This window comes from Montipora foliosa, chromosome 6 (genome assembly GCF_036669935.1).
Source record: "Montipora foliosa isolate CH-2021 chromosome 6, ASM3666993v2, whole genome shotgun sequence".
NCBI lineage: Eukaryota > Metazoa > Cnidaria > Anthozoa > Scleractinia > Acroporidae > Montipora > Montipora foliosa.
Genome location: NC_090874.1, coordinates 49,751,385 through 49,776,384, shown reverse-complemented (window position 1 = coordinate 49,776,384; position 25,000 = coordinate 49,751,385). Strand labels below are relative to the sequence as shown.

The 25,000-nt window shown below is 38.9% G+C and overlaps 2 protein-coding genes across 2 annotated transcripts in view; both read right to left on the bottom strand.

The window, feature by feature from the left end:
* LOC138007620 (UDP-glucuronosyltransferase 2C1-like) overlaps positions 1 to 9,275 on the bottom strand; it is a 12,561-nt gene extending 3,286 nt beyond the window's left edge. The window contains exons 1-4 of the mRNA XM_068854641.1: positions 9,104 to 9,275; positions 4,810 to 5,413; positions 3,271 to 3,477; positions 1,137 to 1,425 (exon numbers count right to left, since the gene is read on the bottom strand). Of these exons, the coding sequence (XP_068710742.1) occupies positions 1,137 to 1,425; positions 3,271 to 3,477; positions 4,810 to 5,413; positions 9,104 to 9,259 (1,256 nt within the window). The 5' untranslated portion in view covers positions 9,260 to 9,275. The remainder of the gene's footprint in view (positions 1 to 1,136; positions 1,426 to 3,270; positions 3,478 to 4,809; positions 5,414 to 9,103) is intronic.
* A 1,901-nt stretch (positions 9,276 to 11,176) lies between these two features.
* The window catches only part of LOC138005691 (uncharacterized), a 54,090-nt gene continuing 40,266 nt past the window's right edge, over positions 11,177 to 25,000 (bottom strand). Inside the window, exons 9-13 of the mRNA XM_068851881.1 lie at positions 24,346 to 24,508; positions 19,463 to 20,069; positions 17,941 to 18,147; positions 15,829 to 16,117; positions 11,177 to 13,147 (exon numbers count right to left, since the gene is read on the bottom strand). Coding sequence (XP_068707982.1) covers positions 12,865 to 13,147; positions 15,829 to 16,117; positions 17,941 to 18,147; positions 19,463 to 20,069; positions 24,346 to 24,508 — 1,549 coding nt within the window. The 3' untranslated portion in view covers positions 11,177 to 12,864. The remainder of the gene's footprint in view (positions 13,148 to 15,828; positions 16,118 to 17,940; positions 18,148 to 19,462; positions 20,070 to 24,345; positions 24,509 to 25,000) is intronic.

Below are 25,000 nucleotides of genomic sequence, written 5' to 3'. Positions count from 1 at the left end.
ATCCTGTTCAGGTTATTAAATATTCTCATAGTAAACAATAAGGACTCTTAGTACGTGTGCAATCAATATCGGTCCCGTTCGAGTTAACTATTAAATATTCAAGTCACGTCTCACCAGAAAACAAAAGCGTTATTGCGTACTACTCTACGGCTGTAACATCATGTGAGAAGAGAGACGAAAACTTTTAAAAATAGTTATTTAAACCCGTTTCGATGAAGGGTTGGGGCTAGTTACTTCGTTAGGATTTAGCGTTAGGGTTGACGCCACAATGACAACAACGTTTTTCAACACATTGTCCAGGTTTTACAACATTTTCCAGCTTGGATGTTTTGACTTTATAAACAGTCCCGTCAGTACATTTCGAGTTTCCTGTTGTAATTGGTCAGAGTAATTATTACTTTCTGGTATTGGCTTTTTGACAATCAATTAAAAACTGCTCTATCCACCATTATTACCATCTAAGGAGGATAGCCAAGGAGGATAGCCAAAATTAGGAGCTATCTGTCAGCGGAGTCTACAATAGCGCTTATACATGCTTTTATGACTTGCAGGTTAGACAATGGGAATGCCCTTTTATACGAGTCTGTACAGAACTGCGCCGCTCGTCTTGTTAAGCGTTATCCTAAATTTGGTCATACTTTACCATTACTTTCTGAGCTCCATTGGTTACCAGTGGAGCATCGCATTGTTTTTAAGATCTTGTTGTTGGTTTTTAAATCTCTGAATAATTTAGCCCTTCTTATATTAGTGATTTGCTAACACCATATATCCCCAGTCGTAGTCTCAGGTCATCCAATCAGTCTCTTCTGGTTGCCCCAAGGTCTATTCAAAAGTCTTATGGTGACAGAGCTTTCGCAGTGGCTGCCCCACGGTTGTGGAATGCTCTACCCATTCATATGAGACAGCCTGGTTTTTCTTTAGCTACTTTTAAGAAATGTCTGAAGACTTACCTTTTCAAAAAAGCTTTTTTTTTTTCAAATATTTTGTGATTTCATGTTATTTTTGTCTTAATTATCTTTTAATGTTTTTTAATTAATGTAGTCATTATCTTTTTAATACAGTATTGTAAAGCGCCATAGAGCAGTTGGATATGGCGCTATATAAATCTATTTATTATTTATTATTTATTAAATTACCTTGGTTTATTCACAACTTGTTCAATTGTCCCCAACAGCTGTGCAGAATCCAAACTTTCAAAATCGAGTGCAAGACCCAATCCAAAATCTTCTGCTCTCTTTGCGTTTTCAAACTGGTCTGCAAACAAAGGAATGGCCACCAAAGGGACACCATGATAGGCAGATTCATAGAAACTGCTGTGTCCTACATGGGTGACAAAAGCCCTGATTTTTTTATGGGCCAACAGATCATTCTGGGGTAACCAATCCATGGGCCTGATATTTGGACTCAGTGAAGGCGGAGTATAATCTGAAATGAATTGGACCAAAAATAAATCTTGCAATGAGAATGAATGAAAACTAAGAACTTCTTTAGCATCATTATCATTATCATTATCTTTGTCAGAATAACCACCCTATCATCATTATCATCATCACCATCGTCACCGTTATGATAATAAAACCTGAAGGGGAAATTAGGATTTTTGATTTTGGCCATTTTTTTAAAAATCCGTTTTTTGTTAACCAACGCGTTGGCCGACGTGTTGGCCGACGCGTTGGTCAGATCGGATTCTTTACTTTTACCCCTGTTACGGTCTGCCGTTTCTGTTCTATTTAGCATTCAGTTACAGGTTTTACGCAAAAATTAAAAAAAGTTTTTCGGATTTGGTATACAAAGTGGATTTGTGTGGGATTTTCAGAGCTGTAGGATTGCTATCACATGACAGCATTTCCCCAAGTCCTGTGTTGCCATTCAACACTGGTCTACAGAGGATTGAAATAGGAGATATTTAGGGTTTGTGACCATGGCATTCACAAATGGCATTATGAAATCAATACAGTTGTGTTCATAATTATGCTCCACCTACACGTATACAATGCAACAGATTGATTAGGATTTGTGATTTATAATTTTCCTATTTTAATGATTTTGCTTGCAGTGTTTTTGGTTTTAATACATTTTATTGCAGTTTCTCTGCAAGCATTGTCAGGGGGTAGAGCCCCCACCCAAATTTAAAAAGTTCATCAAATTGACAATTGTTGCTACCATTGAATTTCAACAGTTCCAACCTGATTTGACGCTGGCTTAAAAAGTTGATAAACCAAACCACACCAAAATGGTTTTCCCAACCTAAAGAACACCAAATTTGTGCCAGGAAAAGCCATAAAGGCCAATTCTATCCACAAGAAGTCAATCGATTGAAAGAATTTCAAGAAAACCAGGGTGTAACTAGAGCAATTTCTTTAAGCCTGCTCGTCACTAGCAACCCAAGAATAAGCACAAACAACATACGCATGTCTTTTGTCCTCAGCTAACAAGGGGCTTGAATGATCAAATCACTGTTAGGGGTATCAAATGGTTTTTGCAAGCATTTGCGATGTACTGTGCATTTTTTTCAAGCACGAGCAGTAATCAAAATTTTCCTGCAAGCACCACACACATTTCTTGCCAATAGCAACTAAGCTTTCTCATTTTAAACAATGTTTTTGTTGGAGTATACCTCGTAGGGTGGCAAACTGCCCACAATACAATAGAATTTATTCTTTTTATTCATTTTATTCCAACCAAACCCATTGTAGCCAATAATGATGCATGATCCCTGAATGAGACAGTTCAGTTTCTACATGGTGTAATACCATTTTATAAAGGTTGCAAATTGAGCAATGGTTAAATTTTGCAAGCACATGAAAACTACAAGGGACAACCAATACTCCAACTAATATGTATGGAGGGGGGGGGGGGGGAACCAGCACTGCCATATATCAGCTTCATAGGCATGTGCCACCGAGAAAGGTATGGTTTTCAAGTAGTGTGGACTGGGATAGGGTACAGAAATCAGAGATTTTTGGTGTCGCACAGGTAGGTGGTGTAGAACAGGGTATCATTTTCCATGAAACTGATCACTTGCTTAAATTTAGGGATACCAAATCTGGGATAGGGTAGCGATTTTTGGAGTTTGGTGTAATGTAGGGTCACAAAATGCACCTGAACTTGGTCTGCTTTAGATTAAGGGTTTCAAAGTCCCAGCGGCACACCCCCACCAAAAATACACAGTGTATCCCTCACGACCTACTGGGTTTGTGTATGTTGTTTGTGATTATACTAGTGTCTCAAGTGAGGACTAGGCCTTATACACGTAGTTGATTTTGGTACTTTTGAGCTTCCAAAGAACTTTCTGTTTTAACTTTCCAAAGGCTGCTGCCATGATATCAATCTTGTCTTTAGTCATGACAGTCTCCACATAAGATCCAAATGAGACAATGATGAATCCTTCACTTTCACTGCCATTGACATAACTTTCTAATTCAGCTGGGAGGGGCTTGGGCTTCTTGATAGTGATGGGACCTGCCATTATTTGACCTTCAAAAGAAGAAAAGAAAGTTTGTAAGTTTCGAATCACATCACAAAACATGAATGACTTTAATATCAATGTCATTATCAGTGCCACTGCCAATGCCATCACCATCACCAGTGCCATCGCCATTGCCATCCTCATCCTCATCAATATCATCATCACCACTAGCACCACAACCATCACTACCATCATCATCAACATCGTCAACATTATTGTCATCATCTTCATAAACAGGATCAACATCATCAACGACATCACATCATCGTAATCAACATGATCACCACCATCAACATCATCATCATAATCATTGTTGTCATTGTTATCATCATCATCATCATCATCATCATCATCATCATTACTACCAGCGGTAGTGAGGACCTAGCCATTTTATAATAATATTTGTAGAGGTGGCCAGGGGTTCTTGGCTTTTCACCTGATGGTTAATGGCTTAAAGCACCACCGTCACAGAGTTCACAACAATAATTTATTTCTTGTCAAAACTCAATGACTTTCACCTTTAAACACAATTTCAAGACAATCCAGAATGAAAGGATTAGCTAAAGTATGTTATTATAGCCTTTCTGTGGATCACAAGACAAAAACATGATATTGTTCACTGGCAACATTTTTAAGCTTGCACAGAACTCTATTATGGTCAGCTGCCCAGGAAAACAATATTATAACATAAATACTATAGTCTGTCTGCATTAAAATAGTGTGACTGTGTCCCTTCAACTGAAGCCAAATCAACTGCATACAACAGTTGTACGAAATTTATTCCTTGCTATGACTCCAAATGGCAGTTGCTTCACAATTTTACTGTTGGTCAACTTGACTATTCCTATTTTGATCCTTTTATGTTGCCAATGCAACCATCTCCCTGCAATCAATGGTCACCTCGTTAAGATGGCCATTCTTCTGTCTCAAGAAACTGTCCATGTGCACACACTCTACTCATATGTTAACATCTGGACAACTGCCATAATGTCTAGAGGATGAGAAGGACTAATTGAGTACCGGTAATAGAAACAAATAAAAACTTTTCAGTGATCACCACAAATTAAAATCATCATTGTCGTATCTGGCAGCCCATTTGCGCCAAGATGCTTCGTGATTCTTAATTGTGCATGATCCTCTAAATGGAGAGCTTGTTCAGTCCTCAAGGAGTCCATAACTGTGGAAAGGTGTGACTGTGTCCAGGATTCCCACCTTTTTGTCTCAGTTGAAAACTTCCTTTCTCATGAAGGCACAAGTTTAAGGTTCTATTAAAAGCTAATGGTGTATTACATTGATATAAAATAGAGATAGACAGGCAAAACAAAGAAAAAACTTTATACCTGGAAGAAGTGGTTGAGGATACTCTAATGCAACATCCGAAGACATGATTACAAGTTCATCATTGCTTAAGGCCTCTGGGGTGCTTTTCTCAGGAGCAATGTTGTATTTTGCTTTGAGAGATGATATTGGCGCAACAAAAACAAAGTTAAACATCAACTGAAATGCAACATAAGCTCCAAGATTTGCAACACGCTGCACAAATGACATTTTATCTGTAAACCCAGTCATACCCATCGGCACATACGATACAGGTGATGGTATCATGAGAAACACTCCAGGGCGTGGTACACCTGGAATTATCACCACTCTTGGAATTTGATATAGTTCCGCAACCAGACCAACACAAAAGCCCCATCCCTCATATACAAACAAATCAAAGTTTCTCAAGTCTTCAAGAAGTTCTTTACTATTTAACAAGCATTCACAAGTGGTTTGCAGATAAGCACCAAAGGTTGTCATCAACTGCCACATCTTTTTTTCCATTCCAGCCTTTACAACAAACTCTTCTATAAAACCATACTTAAATGGTACTTGATATATTCTGTGGGGTATAGTCTCATTTGATCTTGAATGACCATAATCTGAGGATACCACCATCAGAACCTGCAAAAAGAGTAAAGATCCTCCCTTTACAATTACTGCAATTTCCACTAATCTGTGGAATCTAATTTTCATGCAGACAAACTATTTCGCATTCCTTTCTTCAAATAATTTTTGCATTGCAAAGCAGCTTGCAACATAAATTAAAAATTGACCTATTGGTCTCACAGTCTAAACAATCATGGGCCCACCGCTAGATTTGTAAACCTTACTTCCCTTGTGCAACACACAAGCAAATTTTTGAGATGAAAATGGTAAAATATGTTTGCTCTAAAAACTATTGTCCACTGAAACAAGGAGGGGGAAGGGGGGGAGCCGTGGGCGGGGGTTTAAGGGGTCCAAAACTCCCACCTCCTGTTCCCTTTGATTTTTTTCCTGTACCCTGCTATGCCAGCTCCCCTGCCTTTCTATACCACCTCCCACTCCGGGTAAACTAAGCTTTTACTAAACTAGATGTGTTTTTGCTCACCTCCTGCCCTCTTTTGACTCCCACTACCCACCCTGTCCCCTCCCATCTCCCATACCTCTCTCACCACCCATTTTTTTTCTGGGTTCCCACCTCTGTCCCCCCAACTTGACAGAAGGACTCAAGGTGTCCCAGAGTAACTCGACTAAGCTAGCGCTATGTTTTTCTTTGAACTACTAGTTTTTTTGGCATTTTTCATATCCCAGACCATTCATAACATTGGTTAATAATAATAATAATAATAATAATAATAATAATAATAATAATGATAATAATAATAGCAGTAGCAGTAGCAGTAGCGGTAGCGGTAGCGGTAGCGGTAGCGGTAGCGGTAGCGGTAGCGGTAGCGGTAGCGGTAGCGGTAGCGGTAGCGGTAGCGGTAGCGGTAGTGGTAGTGGTAGTGGTAGTGGTAGTAGTAGTAGTAGTATTAGTAGTAGTAGAAAAATTAAAATTATAGAGCACACCTTTCCCTAGAATGATCAAGTGTAAATGTACTCTAGAATGCGAAAGACACATATTTGAACTGCAGACAAAAGGATGGCATGATTTAAGATGTTCTCAGTTATGAACACACTTCCCATTCATGCCTGGATTTTTTTCAGGCTTTCAAATCATTACTGCTTAAGTAGCATCTTATATTTACAGTGATTGCTGAAATTCACATAAAAGAAATATAACTAAAAATGTTACCTACATCAGTTTAAAGTTAACTTACAATGTAAAGTCATTTGTCTTTCAAATCTGCTTGAAATCATTACATTTTCCTTCATGTCTAATACGTGGTGGACTTCTTTGTTCCATTCCATGGTTTCGTTTCCTGGTTATCAAGGATCCGGAACCATGATGCTTCACTTTACAACTTCACTTTGGCTGTCTGTGGGCAACTAGACCTTGTTTAATACCCAGAGTAAGAAGGAACTAGGAATGACATCCAATTTTTACAAAGAAATGTGTGCTGGGGAACCAGTGCTTGTACTACATAAGTTTTCACAAAACTTTGCAGATATACTAAAATCGGTATAGTAAATCAATCTATATAAGGTTTTTTGTATGAAAAATAGCACTTTTCTCGTGACAACATCGAGGTTCGTCATGCAAGATGGTGAGATTGCGTCACGAGCCTGAAGTATAGTTCATCAAACTTTAAGGTCTCGGTAAAGGTAAATTTGGGCATCTCGCTCAATTTTTTTCTTTTTGCAACTCTTGAATCGGAGGGCCAATTTTTGGATGTGCGCCTAAAAAATCATGTGTGATTGCACTCACGCACCTTAAAAGCTCAAGTACAGTGTAACTGAATTGCCTCTCTGCTTTCTCACCTGACTTACTTGCGTACTCCGTGTGGCACGTCATGAAACAGAAACATCAATCAACAGATATAAAGATAATTATACATAACAAAATCTGGCCCTAAATAATAAAGTTAGATTGGTTTCCTTTCATCGGTGTGTGTTTATTTGTTGTCAGTTTTCTCAACAAATTCCCCCAACAATGGTGAAGGTCCATTTTTCCTATTGATGTTTCATTCCATCCCATACTCTTTCAGTTTGTTAAAACTCTGCTGACACATGCAAATGAAGACTATAAGCACATGCTTATTGTGCATGTTAAAGGTTTGTGATAGTAGAAGGTCAAGAGAGGGTCAACAATATGAGCCTTTTTCTTCAACATTTACAAGAAAATTGTCTAAAAAGTTAAGTAATCACGTTTGTATTGTCTTGTATTCAATATATTTCTTATAAAAAGCCAGCCTTCACATTTTACAAAAGTGAGTAAATCTGCCTTGAATGAGCCAATGGGCAAGAAAATAAATTATACAAATTTCAAAGAGCAGGGCAAAATGAATTTGAGCAGCTAGAGTGGGATTCAGAGAAAGAATTTATGCACTGCAGATACTGTAAGGCTCACTTAACAACAGCGGAATTACTGTAAAGGAATACGCAAGACATAGCGGCCTACAACAACGACATCAAATGCACAGAAATTAATTATTTTCCATTTGCAACAGCATTAAGTCTGATCTTAGTAACCTGATGGAATCAATGAAGTATGCGTCTATTATCAATTATGAAGTTGTGAATCTATTCTGGTTTTCAAGTATATTTCTTTGGTTACAAGTGTACATAAAATTGGAAAATACATGATGAATCTTTCCTGTTATTTCAAATGTACTTTTAATAACATGATGATAACATGTAATAATAGTTTGTTGTTGAAATTGAGAAGTCAAGTTAAAGATTTAAAAACCACAAGTCAGAATTTCATCGCTGTCTCAAAACGAAAAGTAAGTCAGCCTTATTAGTTAAAACAACAAAAACGGCTCTAAAATAAAATACAAAATAATCGTAATAATGTCTTAAGTTCTGCTTTTCTGTTGGAACATGTGCTCCCAGTATTTTAAGCTGTGCTCCTAACATTTTCTGCTGTGCGGCTAAAGTGCACCTAGAAATATACACTTGGTAGCACAAGTGCTCCCAAAGCCAAAAATAAACTTTGAGCCCTGTAAAATTGCTTTTCTTTGTTTCCCGCCATAATCTGCTGGCAAAAAATGATTGATGTATCATGGCAATCACGAATGAAAGGATTGGGTGTCAATTGACAGCCTTCATGCGCGATGTGCTACCTTAGCACGTGCCCGAATGCTGATTGGCTGAGCATAATTGACTTTCAAGTAGGGGTGGAGTTATTCAGCAGACTGTGAACTACATGCGAAATCTTCAAGCTCGATATTCTAGGGGTTTATCTTGACACCAAAATTACAACTTCTTGGACCTCCTGTCCCGACGGGTTTTAAGATGTCACTTCCAAATTTTCAGTTCTAATAGATGATTTTATTATATAAACACCAATGAAATACCAAGTGAGCTTTCGCGCAAAAACATGATATCTTCACACATGAAAATAACATGTCATCTATGGTTACATATAAAATCGTGCCTTTCAATGTGTGCGCTCCTCTGCGATGGCTGCGACAAATGGCAACATCGACGTTGCAACACACGAATTTCGAGACAGCAGTATAAAGATGCTGTTAAGTCCGGATTAGATGGATGCCTTTGACATTCAGTGATTTGTTTAGTCAGATGGTGCAGAGAGTGCATGGACTGCCGATCACGTAGTGTCCAGTTGCCGGACATCTGTAACGAATAGGACACGGCCAATAAAGCTAATACACTGTAATCAATCTTTATACGAACGTCTACGTGTTTACGGTATTGCTAACGACCCACCTCATGTCCTCGAGAGGCTAACTCTTCCAGAACAGTTTTCGTCATCAAATAATGCGATCCTGAGGACATGGAGCAAAAACCTGCAATCCTGGCCGACAAAACGGAGTTCATTGTTGCTATTAATGAGAAGGCCACGAGGCCAAAAATCAAGACCATTTTTCTGAACCCTCAAGATTCAACGCCCTGACGCATTGTGGGTAACAAGCACAAGCACTGAAAGGCCACAAGGGGACGTAGCACGGGTTTCGACAAAACACTGACCCCCTTACCGACCCCCCTACTGACCCCCTAAAAAATCAATGGGAAAATGAATACTGCTTACTTAAGCCTCAACATCCCTTTTTAAACAGCATTGTTCAACAGTATTTAAGTCTAAGCACCCATTTTAAAAAGGTTAGTTTTCGCTTATTGTTGTGATGGCCGATTACTTCATGAAAGCTAACCTTTTTAAAATGGGTGCTTAGACTTAAATATTGCTGAACAATGCTGTTTAAAAAGGGTTTTTGAGGCTTAAGTAAGCAGTATTCATTTTCCTATTGATTTTATAGGGGGTCAGTAGGGGGGTCAGTGTTTTGTCGAAACCCACGTAGCACGGGTCTTTACGTGTTTTTTAAAATTCAGAATTCTACGATCTCTTACGAATCTTTTTCTCCTGTGACGCTCAAAACGCATATAAAAACACACACTTGCCCTGTGTAAAGGAAAAAATATCGGATTCCTGATCCTGATCCTGAGACTCAGTCTCTTGCCTCAACTTTCGCGCGGCCAGTTTGCGGAAAATCGTTTCGAAGCTCTTTTGTCGAACGGGAACGCTTGCAACGCAGGCTAGAGCGAGCCATGCGAGTCATCATGCGAGTCACACAGTTATTTACAGCTGACTGTTCTAAAGGGTGCTTATACTTAAATGCTGTTTATCTGTGCTATTTGAAATGGGTGCTCAGACTTAAACGCGAGACTCACAATGCTCGCAAATTGTCCGCCCATCAAAAGAAGACACCGTTGAAAGTGTTTACATAACTGTGGTCGCTTGGAAGTATCTTCATTAGCTTACCGGGATTGGAGTTTTTTCGCCGGTTAGACCACTAATTAACGGTTGAGAACATGAACGTCGAGTTGAATCGAATCGACTTTCTACGTGTATCGAATCAACTTTGATGATGTCTCGAAACGACTTCAATTTGTATCGAATCAACTTGTATCGAAACGACTTTGTATCGAAACGACCGTAAACCGTTCCAAGCACAAGAATGTGAAACTGGGTTTATAGATCGTTTTCACGTGACGTCATCATTTTCTAAAATCTAAAACTAAAGAGCCACGAAAGTTTTTATCCTCAACAGGCATAACAGGCGGTAAATTTGTATCCATTTGCAATTTTAAAGCTCAATAGCGTGCTTCGTTTGGAAACCAGAGCATTTTGAATTTCTGAGTTATAGCGGTGCGTGACACGAGGCGACGATCGAGTTTATTGAGAAATATATATTTATCTCATGGTTTTGAGCCTTTTTAGAATTTAAAGCATTAGGAAAAGTGCTTAGGTAAATAGCTGTCTGTTCAGTACAGATGATCACTCGCCTAGATAGCCAAAGTAAGTAACAGATGTTGACACTATTTTCCGGCCGCCATATTGGTGCACCAAAGATGTGCACCAACATGGCGTTTTCATACTGGGCTCTGTAAATTTCTGCGAAACATTTCGACGAATATCTGAAGTTTGGGGAAACGCACAGGCCTAAAACTTGGAGAAGTGTCTTCTTTATTTATCTTCTACAACATCACGAATTCTTGACTTTTTCCACTGGATGGTTTTCGATTTATTTTTTTATTGCGTGACAGTGAAAACGATCTATTGATTAAGGCCAGCCGTTCCTCAACAGGCTGATCTTTCAATTACACATTGTGATGTTTCCTGATAATATTAATTCACGATGAACAAGATAAACAAAGGATTTTAATGAATACTCGAAAACATCGATCACATGGCTGCTAAGATGGTGTAGAAGAAAAACTCCCAAAGTTCATAGCGAGATACAATAACTATAATATCCGGTCGTTAGACTTGCGGTTAATAGCAAAAACCTATGACCTATGTTCTAGAGACGGTAGATTAAGCTTAGAGATACGAACTTCATAGTCATCTTCAGTTTTTAGAATAAACTTTGTGGCGCGACGTTGCACTCTTAAAACTTAGAGCAACGAAAAGAAAAAACTTAAAGCAACGAAAAGAAAAAACCTAAACTTACTTTTTTCTTTATCTTGTGTCCGATGTTGAAGGATGTCGACTACCAGTTGGTGAATGTTCTGTTCTGTCGTGAATATGTTTCATGTTGTTGTGATTTCGTGATCCTCGCAATCGGAATGTCGCGAAATATTAGATACAGAAAACAATTTTCCCAGAAGCAGACCTGTGATTTAATGGTATTTATTAGACTAAATAACTAAATATATACAAAATTTCTTTCCTTTACACATTTCCACTTGATCAACTTTATCACAGGCGTTTTATTCTAGGAGGTGATGTGAACTGTGAAATCACTACTGCAAATTCTGTCTACATCTGTTTCATCAATTTCTCATCCACAGTGTCCATGAATGAACTAAAAAAGCAAAGTCTTGCTTCATGTGATCAATGTGGCCGCCATTTTCGAAATCACGCGAAAGTTTTAAATACAAAGCAAACCATCACGTTGTCTTAGTTGCTTCGATGGCTCAGTGGGAACTTATTCGCTCCTGGGGTGCGATGGCTCCAGTTGTATCATACGGGATTCTTATCAAGCAGTTAATCTACTATCCCCTGGGATATGCACATTTGTGACTACGATAAAGAAAAAAAATCAACTGGTTTTATAACGTGGTATGCATGGCATCCCACGTAATAAAACAACAAACCCTTGGAAGATATTCAGGGTATGTCTCTTGCTTGAGATTTTGAATAGTTTTTGTACACTTAAGTTTCTACGGTACGCCAAAGAATGCCGCAAAACGAGTAAGCCATCAAGACCGAGAGCATGCAACATTTAAAATTAAAACGTTCCAGGACTTGTCTGATGAGGACGAACCCACCAAATTTAAAGCAACAAACCTGGTACATACCATGGGGTGCGCAAAAGAGCTTAGCATGATAATTATGTACGCAATCACGATCTAGTTAGTTCAGGTTTGCCCTAATTTAACTATCGTTGTTTCTCATTTTCGTATTTCATTTTCATTGTTTCCAAGTTAATGGACATCTGGAGAGAAAGGCATCAAAGTCCCTGCAAAAAATGTTTGCTTCCTTCTCCACCATGAAATAACATGAAATTAAAGGACTTTTCAAGACTGTGCGACCCCTGGAAAACTCGTGCGCTTACGTGTTACGTTCACGCGGAACCGCGCTAACCCTACGAAGATTCAGGCGCATTTTTAATTCAAAAGTCAGGGAAGAATTTTTGGACTGGCGCGGTGTGAACACCTCGGCCGTCTAAATTTGACATTGGCAAAGGCATAGTTGCATGGAGGCGTGGTAACTTAACTTGAAACGTTGCGCTCTACGCATGGACAGATGGCGAAACCATTGATGTAGGTTAAAATCATAGGTCCCGGTGCTTAAGCTCCATGTGAACTGGGCGAAAATATAGCACGGTTCCGTGTGAACAAAATATCAGGTCAAACTTTTCATTTTCAGCCGGTAGAAAATGCTTCTTGTGTAGTGTGAACTTAGCCAAAAAAACAGATGTCCATGTCAAAGACGTCGTGCAAAAAGAATTCTCTGTACGACAAGTTCACTCATTCTTCGATTTCGTGCCATTCCTTTTACAACACAGGCGACAAAAGCATCTACATGTCATCCATATCGCCATGACAACCAAGGTAACCACAGAAACAAGGAAAGCTATGACGTCAATTAAGTAGTATTGATACCAATGGATGTTAAACACTTGAGCTCTGAGATGCTGGGCTCCACCATGTCTCAGTACATATTCTATCCAGTCTGCTGTTGTCTCTAATGGTGTGCGCGGTTTGTCTTTCATAATCTTGGAAATGCGAACGGCTGCTTTCTTGAACCTGAAAACAATATACCAAAGACATTTACATAGAGGGTTTACAGCTCCCTGGTAGCAAAGGTTTCTTATCTTTTCCGTTCGCTGGGCTGACGATTACGGGAAAAGAGACTTCTGCCATGAGTAGTATACGTAGCTTATTCTTTGATTCCACCTGACGTCACGGCGGCCATGTTGGTGGAAAGAATAACAGCGAAAACGTCTTTAGGGAATTTGACTCTATCAGAGCGGTTTTCAATTGAGTGTCGAAAGTAATTAGATAATTACTTTGGTTTATGATTACTTCACTCAGTGATTGGTTCAAAGTTATCTCGCCATTTTTTTAAACCAATCAGAAGTGAAACCAAAACCAATCGTGGCTCACGCATGCACATTTTCCAGCGCTTTGTGTCGGCTACGTGTAACTAGTTTAAGTTTTGATTGGTTTGCCGGATTGTCTCCGTCCTTTTTGATTGGCCAAAGTCATTACTTTGGTTTTGGTTTTACGACACTCAATTGAAACTCATTCTATTATGCAAAACTCGAGCTACATTTGTCTATTGTTTTGGCACCAACATGGCCGTCTTGTCACGTGAGTGCAATCAAAGAATATACGGCTGCATATCATTTGCATAAATTTTGCACATAGGAAAGAGAGGGGTCACCTCGCAGCTCTTACAAGGTCTCACCTGATTGGAGACCACCCTTGAGGTTTAACAAAAGAACAAATAACAGAAACAATGGACCCTAGGCCTAAAACAAAAGGGCCATTGTTTCTGTTATTTGTTCTTTTGTTAAACCTTAAGGGTGGTCTCCAATCAGGTGAGACCTTGTAGGAGCTGCGAGGCTACCGAAAGAGAGTGTGGAACCTCATTAACAATGACGGATTTGATGCAAATCTAACTGGAACCTCATTGACGTCCGCCATTATCTTTTGGACGGAAGCGTACAGACATGTCAGTCCATATATGGGGATAAAGGCTTGGCCAAACGCCTGCAACATTTCAACGCAACATCTCGCAACATTGTTGGGTACAACATGTTGCGTATGTTTAGACACCCTGTTGCGATGTGTTGCGTGCGTTTGGCCAGTCCATTCAACACATGTCACGACATCATGCAACAATGTTGCAAGATATTGCGTTGAAATGTTGGCAGCGTTTGGCCAGGCCTTAAGAACAAAAGTTCCCTGGAAATGACGTCAGGTGTCACACCAGACCGGAAATGTCACTCCAGGTGTCACGCGAACCGAGAATCAGGCCAAAATCACGTAAAATGAAAGTATGTTGACAAACCCTATTGTTACAAGTGGGAACGTGTGTGGAGCCGAGTGACCTACCCTGTTCCCGGTGAGAAACTTGCTACATTGTACACATTTATTCTCGGTGGTTTTGGAACGCTTGGCAAAAAGTCGGATGAATAAGGACCACGTTTTAAAAAGACCAATAGGAAGCTGTATACAGGGCCGCCTTTAGATGAACCAATGAGGAGTGATTTAAAATCAGCCGTAATGATGCTATTAATCTGTTCTTTTCACGAATTACTTTGCTCGACTGCTGAGTTAACACTTACCGTTCGGATAAATAAGGACCACGTTTACATAGACCAATAGGAAGCTGTATACAGGGCCGCGTTTCGATGAACCATTAAGGGGAAAGTCTGGAAAGTCATGTTGGCGGAGACCATACGGACGAGATCTAATGAGGAGGCAATTTAATAAGCGGTTCTACGTCGGGTGGAGTCGCAAAGCCCTGAAGCTCCACAGCCTCAGGGCCACCCAACGAGAATATAGTTCAAAACCACTTAAACATAGCATTGTTAACCCATTTTAGTATTTAAAAAGCAGATATAGACATAATTTTATCCCCTAAAAATTTTTTATCTGTTCTGATTTCCTAGCTGAAAGTCTAGTGATCCGAAAATTATAGGGATCAAAACTTACCTTTTTGAAACTTTCAGCCAGAAAAAAGGCCCCGAAAATTCTAGGTGACCTTTTTAGGGTAAAAATCCGTTAAAAATGGGCAATTATACCATTTTTTAGTTGTTCGAAAATCCTAGGACAGGTAGGGGAGCAAGAAATTTTACAACAAAGGTTCCGAAAATTCTAGATCTCAAATCGTCTTCCGAACAGATATTTTCCGAAAATCGACGTTGGGTGCCCCTGACAGCCTGAGCCCTAACTGAGCATGTTCGGGCGTGTGGACATAGCTCATTGTGCAGTTTGCATATGTGCAATCAATTGTGACGATCCTGTTCAGGTTATTAAATACTTTCATAGAAAACAATAAGGACTCTTACTATGTGTGCAATCAATATCGGTCTCGTTCGAGTTATTAAATATTCAAGTCACGTCTCACTAGAAAACAAAAGCGTTATTGCGTTTTTGACTACTCTACGGCTGTAACATCATGTGAGAAGAGAGGCGAACTTTCAAAAGTAGTTTTTTAAACCCGTTTAGATGAAGGGTTGGGGCTAGTTACTTCGTTACGATTTAGGGTTAGGGTTGACGCCACAATGACAACAACGTTTTTCAACACATTGTCCAGGTTTTACAACATTTTCCAGCTTGGATGTTTCGACTTTATAAACAGTCCCCTTAGTACATTTCGAGTTTCCTGTTGTAATTGGTCAGAATAATTGTTACTTTCTGGTATGGGCTTTTTGACAATCAATTAAAAACTGCTCTATTCACCATTATTAAAGTACCTTGGTTTATTCACAACTTGTTCAATTGTCCCCAACAGCTGTGCAGAATCCAAACTTTCAAAATCGAGTGCAAGACCCAATCCAAAATCTTCTGCTCTCTTTGCGTTTTCAAACTGGTCTCCAAACAAGGGTATGGCCACCAAAGGGACACCATAATAGGCAGATTCATAAAGACTGCTGTGTCCTACATGGGTGACAAAAGCCCTGATTTTCTTATGGGCCAACAGATCATTCTGGGGTAACCAATCCATGGGCCTGATATTTGGACTCAGTGAAGGAGGAGTATAATCTGAAATGAATTGGACCAAAAATAAATCTTGAAATGAGAATGAATGAAAGCTAAGAACTTCTTTAGCATCATTATCATTATCTTTGTCAGAATAACCACCCTATCATCATCACCATCATCACCGTTATGATAATAAAAACCGAAGGGGAAATTAGGGTTTTTGATTTTGGCCATTTTTTAAAAAATCCGTTTTTTGTCGACCAACACGTTGGTCGGATCGGATTCTTTACTTTTACCCCTGTTACGGTCTGCCGTTTCTGTTCTATTTAGCATTCAGTTACAGGTTTTACGCAAAAATTAAAAAAAGTTTTTCGGATTTGGTATACAAAGCGGATTTGTGTGGGATTTTCAGAGCTGTAGGATTGCTATCACATGACAGCATTTCCCCAAGTCCTATGTTGCCATTCAACACTGGTAGAGGATTGAAATAGGAGATATTTAGGGTTTGTGACCATGGCATTCACAAATGGCATTATGAAATCAATACAGTTGTGTTCATAATTATGCTCCACCTACACGTATACAATGCAACAGATTGATTAGGATTTGTGATGTATAATTTCCCTATTTTAATGATTTTGCTTGGGGTGTTTTTGGTTTTGATAGATTTTATTGCAGTTTCTCTGCAAGCATTGTCAGGGGGTAGACTCCCACCCAAATTTAAAAAGTTCATCAAATTGACAATGGTTGCTACCATTGAATTTCAACAGTTCCAACCTGATTTGACGCTGGCTGAAAAAGTTGATAAACCAAACCACACCAAAATGGTTTTTCCCAACCTGAAGAACACCAAATGTGCAAAAATTTACAAACACCAAATTTGTGCCAGGAAAAGCCATAAAGGCCAATTCTATCCACAAGAAGTCAATCCATTGAAAGAATTTCAAGAAAACCAGGGTGTAACTAGAGCAATTTCTTTAAGCCTGCTCGTCACTAGCAACCCAAGAATAAGCACAAACAACATACGCAGACACACATTAAAACTTGTTCTTCATTACTGTCTTTTGTTCTCAGCTAACATGGGGCTTGAATGATCAAATCACTGTTAGGGGTATCAAATGGTTTTTGCAAGCATTTGCAATGTACTGCGCATTTTTTGCAAGCACGAGCAGTGATCAAATTTTTCCTGCAAGCACCACGCACATTTCTTGCCAATAGCAACTAAGCTTTCTCATTTGTTGGAGTATGCCTCTTAGGGTGGCAAACTGCCCACAATAAAATAGAATTTATTCTTTTTATGTCTCACCCATTGTAGCGAATAGTGATGCATCATCCCTGAGTGAGACAGTTCAGTTTCTACATGGTTTAATACCATTTTATAAAGGTTGCAAATTGAGCAATGGTTAAATTTTGCAAACACATGAAAACTACAAGGGACAACCAATACTCCAACTACTGGGTATGGAGGGTGGGTGGGGGGGAGGGGGGGGAGGGGGCAGCACTCCCACATATCAGCTACATAGGCATGTGCCACTGTGAAGGGTATGGTTTGGGTAGTGTGGACTGGGATATGGTACAGAAATCAGAGATTTTTGGTGTTGAACAGGGTATCATTTTCCATGAAACTGATCAGTTGCTTGAATTTAGGGATACCAAATCTGGGATAGGGTAGGGATTTTTGGAGTTTAGTGTAATGTAGGGTCACATAAATGCACCTGAACTTGGTCTGCTTTAGATTAAGGGTTTCAAAGTCCCAGCGGCACACCCCCACCAAAAATACACAGTGTATCCCTCATGACCTGCTGGGTTTGTGTATGTTGCTTGTGGTTATACTAGTGTCTCAAGTGAGGACTAGGCCTTATACACATAGTTGATTTTGGTACTTTTGAGCTTCCAAAGAACTTTCTGTTTTAACTTTCCAAATGCTGCTGCCATGATATCAATCTTGTCTTTAGTCATGACAGTCTCCACATAAGATCCAAATGAGACAATGATGAATCCTTCACTTTCACTGCCATTGATGTAACTTTCTAATTCAGCTGGGAGGGGCTTGGGCTTCTTGATAGTGATGGGACCTGCCATGATGTGACCTTCAAAAGAAGAAAAGAAAGTTTGTAAGTTTGGAATCACATCACAAAACATGAATGACATTAATATCGATGTCATTATTAGTGCCACTGCCAATGCCATAACCATCACCAGCGCTATTACCAATGCCATCCTCATCCTCATCAACATCATCATCACCACTAGCACCACAACCATCACTACCATCATCATCAACATCGTCAACATTATTGTCATCATCTTCATAAACAGGATCAACATCATCAACAACGACATCACGTCATCGTAATCAACATGATCACCACCATCAACATCATCATCATAATCATTGTTGTCATTGTTATCATCATCATCATCATCATCATCATTACTACCAGCGGTAGTGAGGACCTAGCCATTTTATAATAATATTTGTAGAGGTGGCCAGGGGTTCTTGGCTTTTCACCTGATGGTTAATGGCTTAAAGCACCACCGTCACAGAGTTCACAACAATAATTTATTTCTTGTCAAAACTCAATGACTTTCACCTTTAAACACAATTTCAAGACAATCCAGAATGAAAGGATTAGCTAAAGTATGTTATTATAGCCTTTCTGTGGATCACAAGACAAAAACATGATATTGTTCACTGGCAACATTTTTAAGCTTGCACAGAACTCTATTATGGTCAGCTGCCCAGGAAAACAATATTATAACATAAATACTATAGTCTGTCTGCATTAAAATAGTGTGACTGTGTCCCTTCAACTGAAGCCAAATCAACTGCATACAACAGTTGTATGAAATTTATTCCTTGCTATGACTCCAAATGGCAGTTGCTTCACAATTTTACTGTTGGTCAACTCGACTATTCCTATTTTGATCCTTTTATGTTGCCAACGCAACCATCTCCCTGCAATCAATGGTCACCTCGCTAAGATGGCCATTCTTCTGTCTCAAGAAACTGTCCATGTGCACACACTCTACTCATATGTTAACATCTGGACAACTGCCATAATGTCTAGAGGATGAGAAGGACTAATTGAGTAATAGAAACAAATAAAAACTTTTCAGTGATCATCACAAATTAAAATCATCATTGTCGTATCTGGCAGCCCATTTGTGCCAAGATGCTTTGTGATTCTTAATTGTGCGTGATCCTCTAAATGGAGAGCTTGCTCAGTCCTCAAGGAGTCCATAACTGTGGAAAGGTGTGACTGTGTCCAGGATTCCCACCTTTTTGTCTCAGTTGAAAACTTCCTTTCTCATGAAGGCACAAGTTTAAGGTTCTATTAAAAGCTAATGGTGTATTGATATAAAATAGAGATAGACAGGCAAAACAAAGAAAAAACTATATACCTGGAAGAAGAGGTTGAGGATACTCTAATGCAACATCCGAAGACATGATTACAAGTTCATCATTGCTTAAGGCCTCTGGGGTGCTTTTCTCAGGAGCAATGTTGTATTTTGCTTTGAGAGATGATATTGGCGCAACAAAAACAAAGTTAAACATCAACTGAAATGCAACATAAGCTCCAAGATTTGCAACACGCTGCACAAATGACATTTTATCTGTAAACCCAGTCATACCCATCGGCACGTACGATACAGGTGATGGTATCATGAGAAACATTCCAGGGCGTGGTACACCTGGAATTATCACCACTCTTGGAATTTGATGTAGTTCCGCAACCAGACCAACACAAAAGCCCACTCCCTCATATACAAACAAATCAAAGTTTCTCAAGTCTTCAAGCAGTTCTTTACTATTTAACAAGCATTCACAAGTGGTTTGCAGATAAGCACCAAAGGTTGTCATCAACTGCCACATCATCTTTTTTTCCATTCCAGCCTTTACAACAAACTCTTCTATAAAACCATACTTAAATGGTACTTGATATATTTTGTGGGGTATAGTCTCATTTGATCTTGAATGACCATAATCTGAGGATACCACCATCAGAACCTGCAAAAAGAGTAAAGATCCTCCCTTTACAATTACTGTAATTTCCACTAATCTGTGGAATCTAATTTTCATGCAGACAAACTACTTTGCATTCCTTTCTTCAAATAATTTTTGCATTGCAAAGCAGCTTGCAACGTAAATTAAAAATTGACCCATTGGTCTTACAGTCTAAACAATCATGGGCCCACTGCTAGATTTGTAAACCTTACTTCCCTTGTGCAACACAGAAGCAAATTTGTGAGATGAAAATGGTAAAATATGTTTGCTCTAAAAACTATTGTCCACTCAAACAGGGAGGGGGAAGGGGGGAGCCGTGGGCGGGGGTTTAAGGGGTCCAAAACTCCCACCTCCTGTTCCCTTTGATTTTTTTCCTGTACCCTGCTATCCCAGCTCCCCTGCCTTTCTATACCAACTCCCACCCCAGGTAAACTAAGCTTTTACTAAACTAGATGTGTTTTTGCTCACCTCCTGCCTTCTTTTGACTCCCACTTCCCACCCTCTCCCCTCCCATCTCCCATACCTCTCTCACCACCCATTTTTTTTCCAGGTTCCCACCCCTGTCCCCCCAACTTGACAGAAGGACTCAAGGTGTCCCAGTAGAGTAACTCAACTAAGCTAGCTCTACTTTTTTCTTTGAACTACTAGTTTTTTTGGCATTTTACATATCCCAGACCATTCATACCATTGGTTAATAATAATAATAATAATAATAATAATAATAATAATAATAATAATAATAAATTATAATAATAGTAGTACAAAAATTAGTTTTATAGAGCACATCTTTCCCTAGAATGATCTTGAGTGTAAATGTACTCTAGAATGCGAAAGACACATATTTGAACTGCAGACAGAAGCATGGCATGATTTAAGATGTTCTCAGTTATGAACACACTAATTCCCATTCAAGCTTGGAATTTTTTCAGGCTTTCAAATCATTACTTCTTAAGTAGCATCTTATATTTACAGTGATTGCTGAAATTCACATAAAAGAAATATAACTAAAAATGTTACCTACATCAATTTAAAGTTAAGTTACAATGTAAAGTCATTTGTTTTTCAAATCTGCTTGAAACCATTATATTTTTCTTCATGTCCAATAGGTGGTGGACTTCTTTGTTCCATTCCATGGTTTTGTTCCCTGGTTATCAAGGATCCGGAACCATGATGCTTCACTTTGGCTGTCTGTGGGCAACTAGACCTTTTTTAATACCCAGAGTAAGAAGGAACCAGGAATGACATCCAATTTTTACAAAGAAATATGTGCCGGGGAACCAGTGCTTGTACTACATAAGTTTTCATAAAACTTTGCAGATATACTAAAATCGGTATAGTAAATCAATCTATATTTAAGTTTTTTTGTGTGAAAAATAGCACTTTTCTCGTAAAAACGTTGAGGTTTCTCATGCAAGATGGTGAGATTGCGTCACGAGCCTAAAGTATAGTTCGTCGCACTTTAAGGTCTCAGTAAAGGTAAATTTGGGTGTCTCGCTCAATTTTTTTCTTTTTGCAACTCTTGAATCGGTGGGTCGATTTTTGGATGCGTGCCTAAAAAATCATGTGTGATTGCACTCACAAGCCTTAAAAGCTCAAGTACAGTGTGACTGAATTGCCTCTCTGCTTTCTCACCTGGCTATACTTGCTTACTCCGCGTGGTACATCATGAAACAGAAACATCAATCAACAGATATAAAGGTATACATAACAAAATGTGGCCCTAAATAATAAAGTTACCTGTAGATTGGTTTCCTTTCATCGGTGTGTGTTTATTTGTTGTCAGTTTTCTCGACAAATTCCCCAACAATGGCGAGGGTCCATTTTTCCTATTGATGTTTCATTCCATCCCATACTCTTTTAGTTTGTTAAAACTTTGTTTTGTTAAAACTCTGCTGACACATGCAAATGAAGACTACGAATAAAGCACATGCTTATTGTGCATGTTAAAGGTTTGTGATAGTAGAAGGTCAAGAGAGGGTCAACAATATGAGCCTTTTTCTTAACATTTACAAGAAAATTGTTTAAAAAGTTAAGTCATCACGCTTGTATTGTCTTGTATTCAATATATTTCTTATAAAAAGCCAGCCTTCACATTCTACAAAAGTGAGTAAATCTGCCTCGAATGAGCCAATGAGCAAGAAAAGAAATTATACAAATTTCAAAGAGCAGGGCAAAATGAATTTGAGCAGCTAGAGTGGGATTCAGAGAAAGAATTTATGCACTGCAGATACTGTAAGGCTCACTTAACAACAGCGGAATTACTGTAAAGGAATACGCAAGACATAGCGGCCTACAACAACGACATCAAATGCACAGAAATTAATTATTTTCCATTTGCAACAGCATTAAGTCTGATCTTAGTAACCTGATGGAATCAATGAAGTATGCGTCTATTATCAATTATGAAGTTGTGAATCTATTCTGGTTTTCAAGTATATTTCTTTGGTTACAAGTGTACATAGAATTGGAAAATACATGATGAATCTTTTCTGTTATTTCGAATGTACTTTTAATAACATGATGATAACATGTAATAATAGTTTGTTGTTGAAATTGAGAAGTCAAGTTAAAGATTTAAAAACCACAAGTCAGAATTTTATCGCTGTCTCAAAACGAAAAGTAAGTCAGCCTTATTAGTTAAAACAACAAAAACGGCTCTAAAATAAAATACAAAATTATCGTAATAATGTCTTAAGTTCTGCTTTTCTGTTGGAACAGGTGCGCCCAGTATTTTAAGCTGTGCTCCTAACATTTTCTGCTGTGCGGCTAAAATTTTGGTAGCGCACCTAGAAATATACACTTGGTAGCACAAGTGTTCCCAAAGCCAAAATTAATTAAACTTTGACCCCTGTAAAATTACTTTTTTTTGTTTCCCGCCATAATCTGCTCGCGAAAAATGATTGATGTATCATGTCAATCACACATAAAAGGATTGGGTGTCAATTGACAGCCTTCACACACGATCTGCTACCTTAGCACGTGCCCGAACGCTGATTGGCTCAGCATATTTGACTTTCAAGTAGGGGTGGAATTATTCAGCAGACTGTGAACTGCATGCGAAATCTTCAAGCTTGATATTCTAGGGGGTTTATTTTGATGCCCAAATTACAATTTCTTGGACCTCCTGTCCCGACGGCTCTTAAGATGTCACTTCCAAATTTTCAGTTCTGATAGATGATTTTATCATATTAACACCACTGAAATACCAAGGGAGCTTTCGTGCAAAAACATGATATCTTCACAAATGAAAATAACATGTTATCTTCACACATGAAAATATCACTGTTGCTATGGTTACATATAAAAGTCATGCCTTTCGATGCCTTTTATGAAATGATTTAGTATTTCATTGATGTTTATGTAATAAATAGAATATTACATGGCCGCTTGGAGATAAGAAATTTCTCTTGTCGTGTTGAAAAATATTCACTCATTTGACTCGAATAGAAATTTCGTATCTCTGCATGGCCATGTAATATCCTCTATGTACTACCCCAAATAATGTGTGAGGAATGTTTCGTTTGTCTTCGGAGACTGATTTTAAAGCACTTTTTCCTGCCAAATTAAGTGCAAGATGAGAGTTTCGACTTTGGTGCACGATTTTTCCTTCAATTCTTAACATATCAAAAATTCCTCACACGGTATTGGAGTGCATTCATCTGTGACTAATTATAAGATGCAAGAAAATGAAGGGGCAGGAGAAAGGCAGGAGCCTTTGGGCAGGAGCTTCTGAAGCAGACTCGGTCGTTCAGAGTTTGAGGCTTCAAAATTAAAGGCAATATTAAATACCAAAAAACTAAAACTTTATTCAAATAATTCACTCTATTAGCTTTAATATGATGTATAGTTTAACCCTATACGAAAAATAGCGGCGCGACAATTTCATTTTTCCGCGGACACCTCGCTTCGGGACACCAAAAAAATGAAAATTCGGTTAGCCTGAATTAAGGCTAAATAACATTCAGGTTAGCCTGTTTACGGTTAGTTCTCAATAACAGTGAGGTTAACACCAAATTTTACCCCTGGTCTGCACGGTCTGCACAGTCTGCAGTCTGCGTTTTGGCGTGACCTCTCATTTTCCTTTACCGAGACCTTAAGAATATTATGGTTCAGTGATTTGTTTAGTCAGATGGTGCAGAGAGTGCATGGACTGCCGATCATGTAGTGTCCAGTTGCCGGACATCTGTAACGAATAGGACACGGCCAATAAAGCTTATAAATCTTTATACGAAGCGTCTACATGTTTACATTATCATATATGCTATTGCTAACGACCCACCTCATTTCCTCGAGAGGCTAACTCTTCCAGAACAGTTTTCGTCATCAAATAATGCGATCCCGAGGACATGGAGCAAAAACCTGCAATCCTGGCCGACAAAACGGAGTTCATTGTTGCTAATGAGAGGGCCACGAGGCCAAAAATCAAGGCCATTTTCCTGAACCTTCAAGGAAAATGTTTCGAATTCAACGCCTTGACGCATTGTGGGTAACAGGCCCAAGTACTGGGCAACCCTAAAATCACAGGACAATACAGAGAGTAAAAACTATCCTAAACATTCATAAAAGCTAACCTTAGGCCTAATTAGGCCTAAACAAACGTTTTTAGGCCTAATTAGGCCTAAGGTTAAGGTTAGGGTTAGGGTTGAAGAACGGAAGCACCTTAAAATTAAGATGCTCAACGCAAAATCGCCGAGGTTACAAGAGGAGGCCCAACAGTTATACGCGTTCAAAGACAGAGAAGTGAGGAAGAGTGCCAGGAGGGTAAGCGCCATTTCATTGAATTTTATAATAAATTAAATGATCTTCTCAACAAGCACGCACCGTTAAAGCCAGTCTCAAAGCGCATGATTAAGCGATTATCAAAACCTTGGATAACTAAGGGAATTAGAAAATCAATTAAAATCAAAAATCAACTTTTTACTTCGGGTGACACT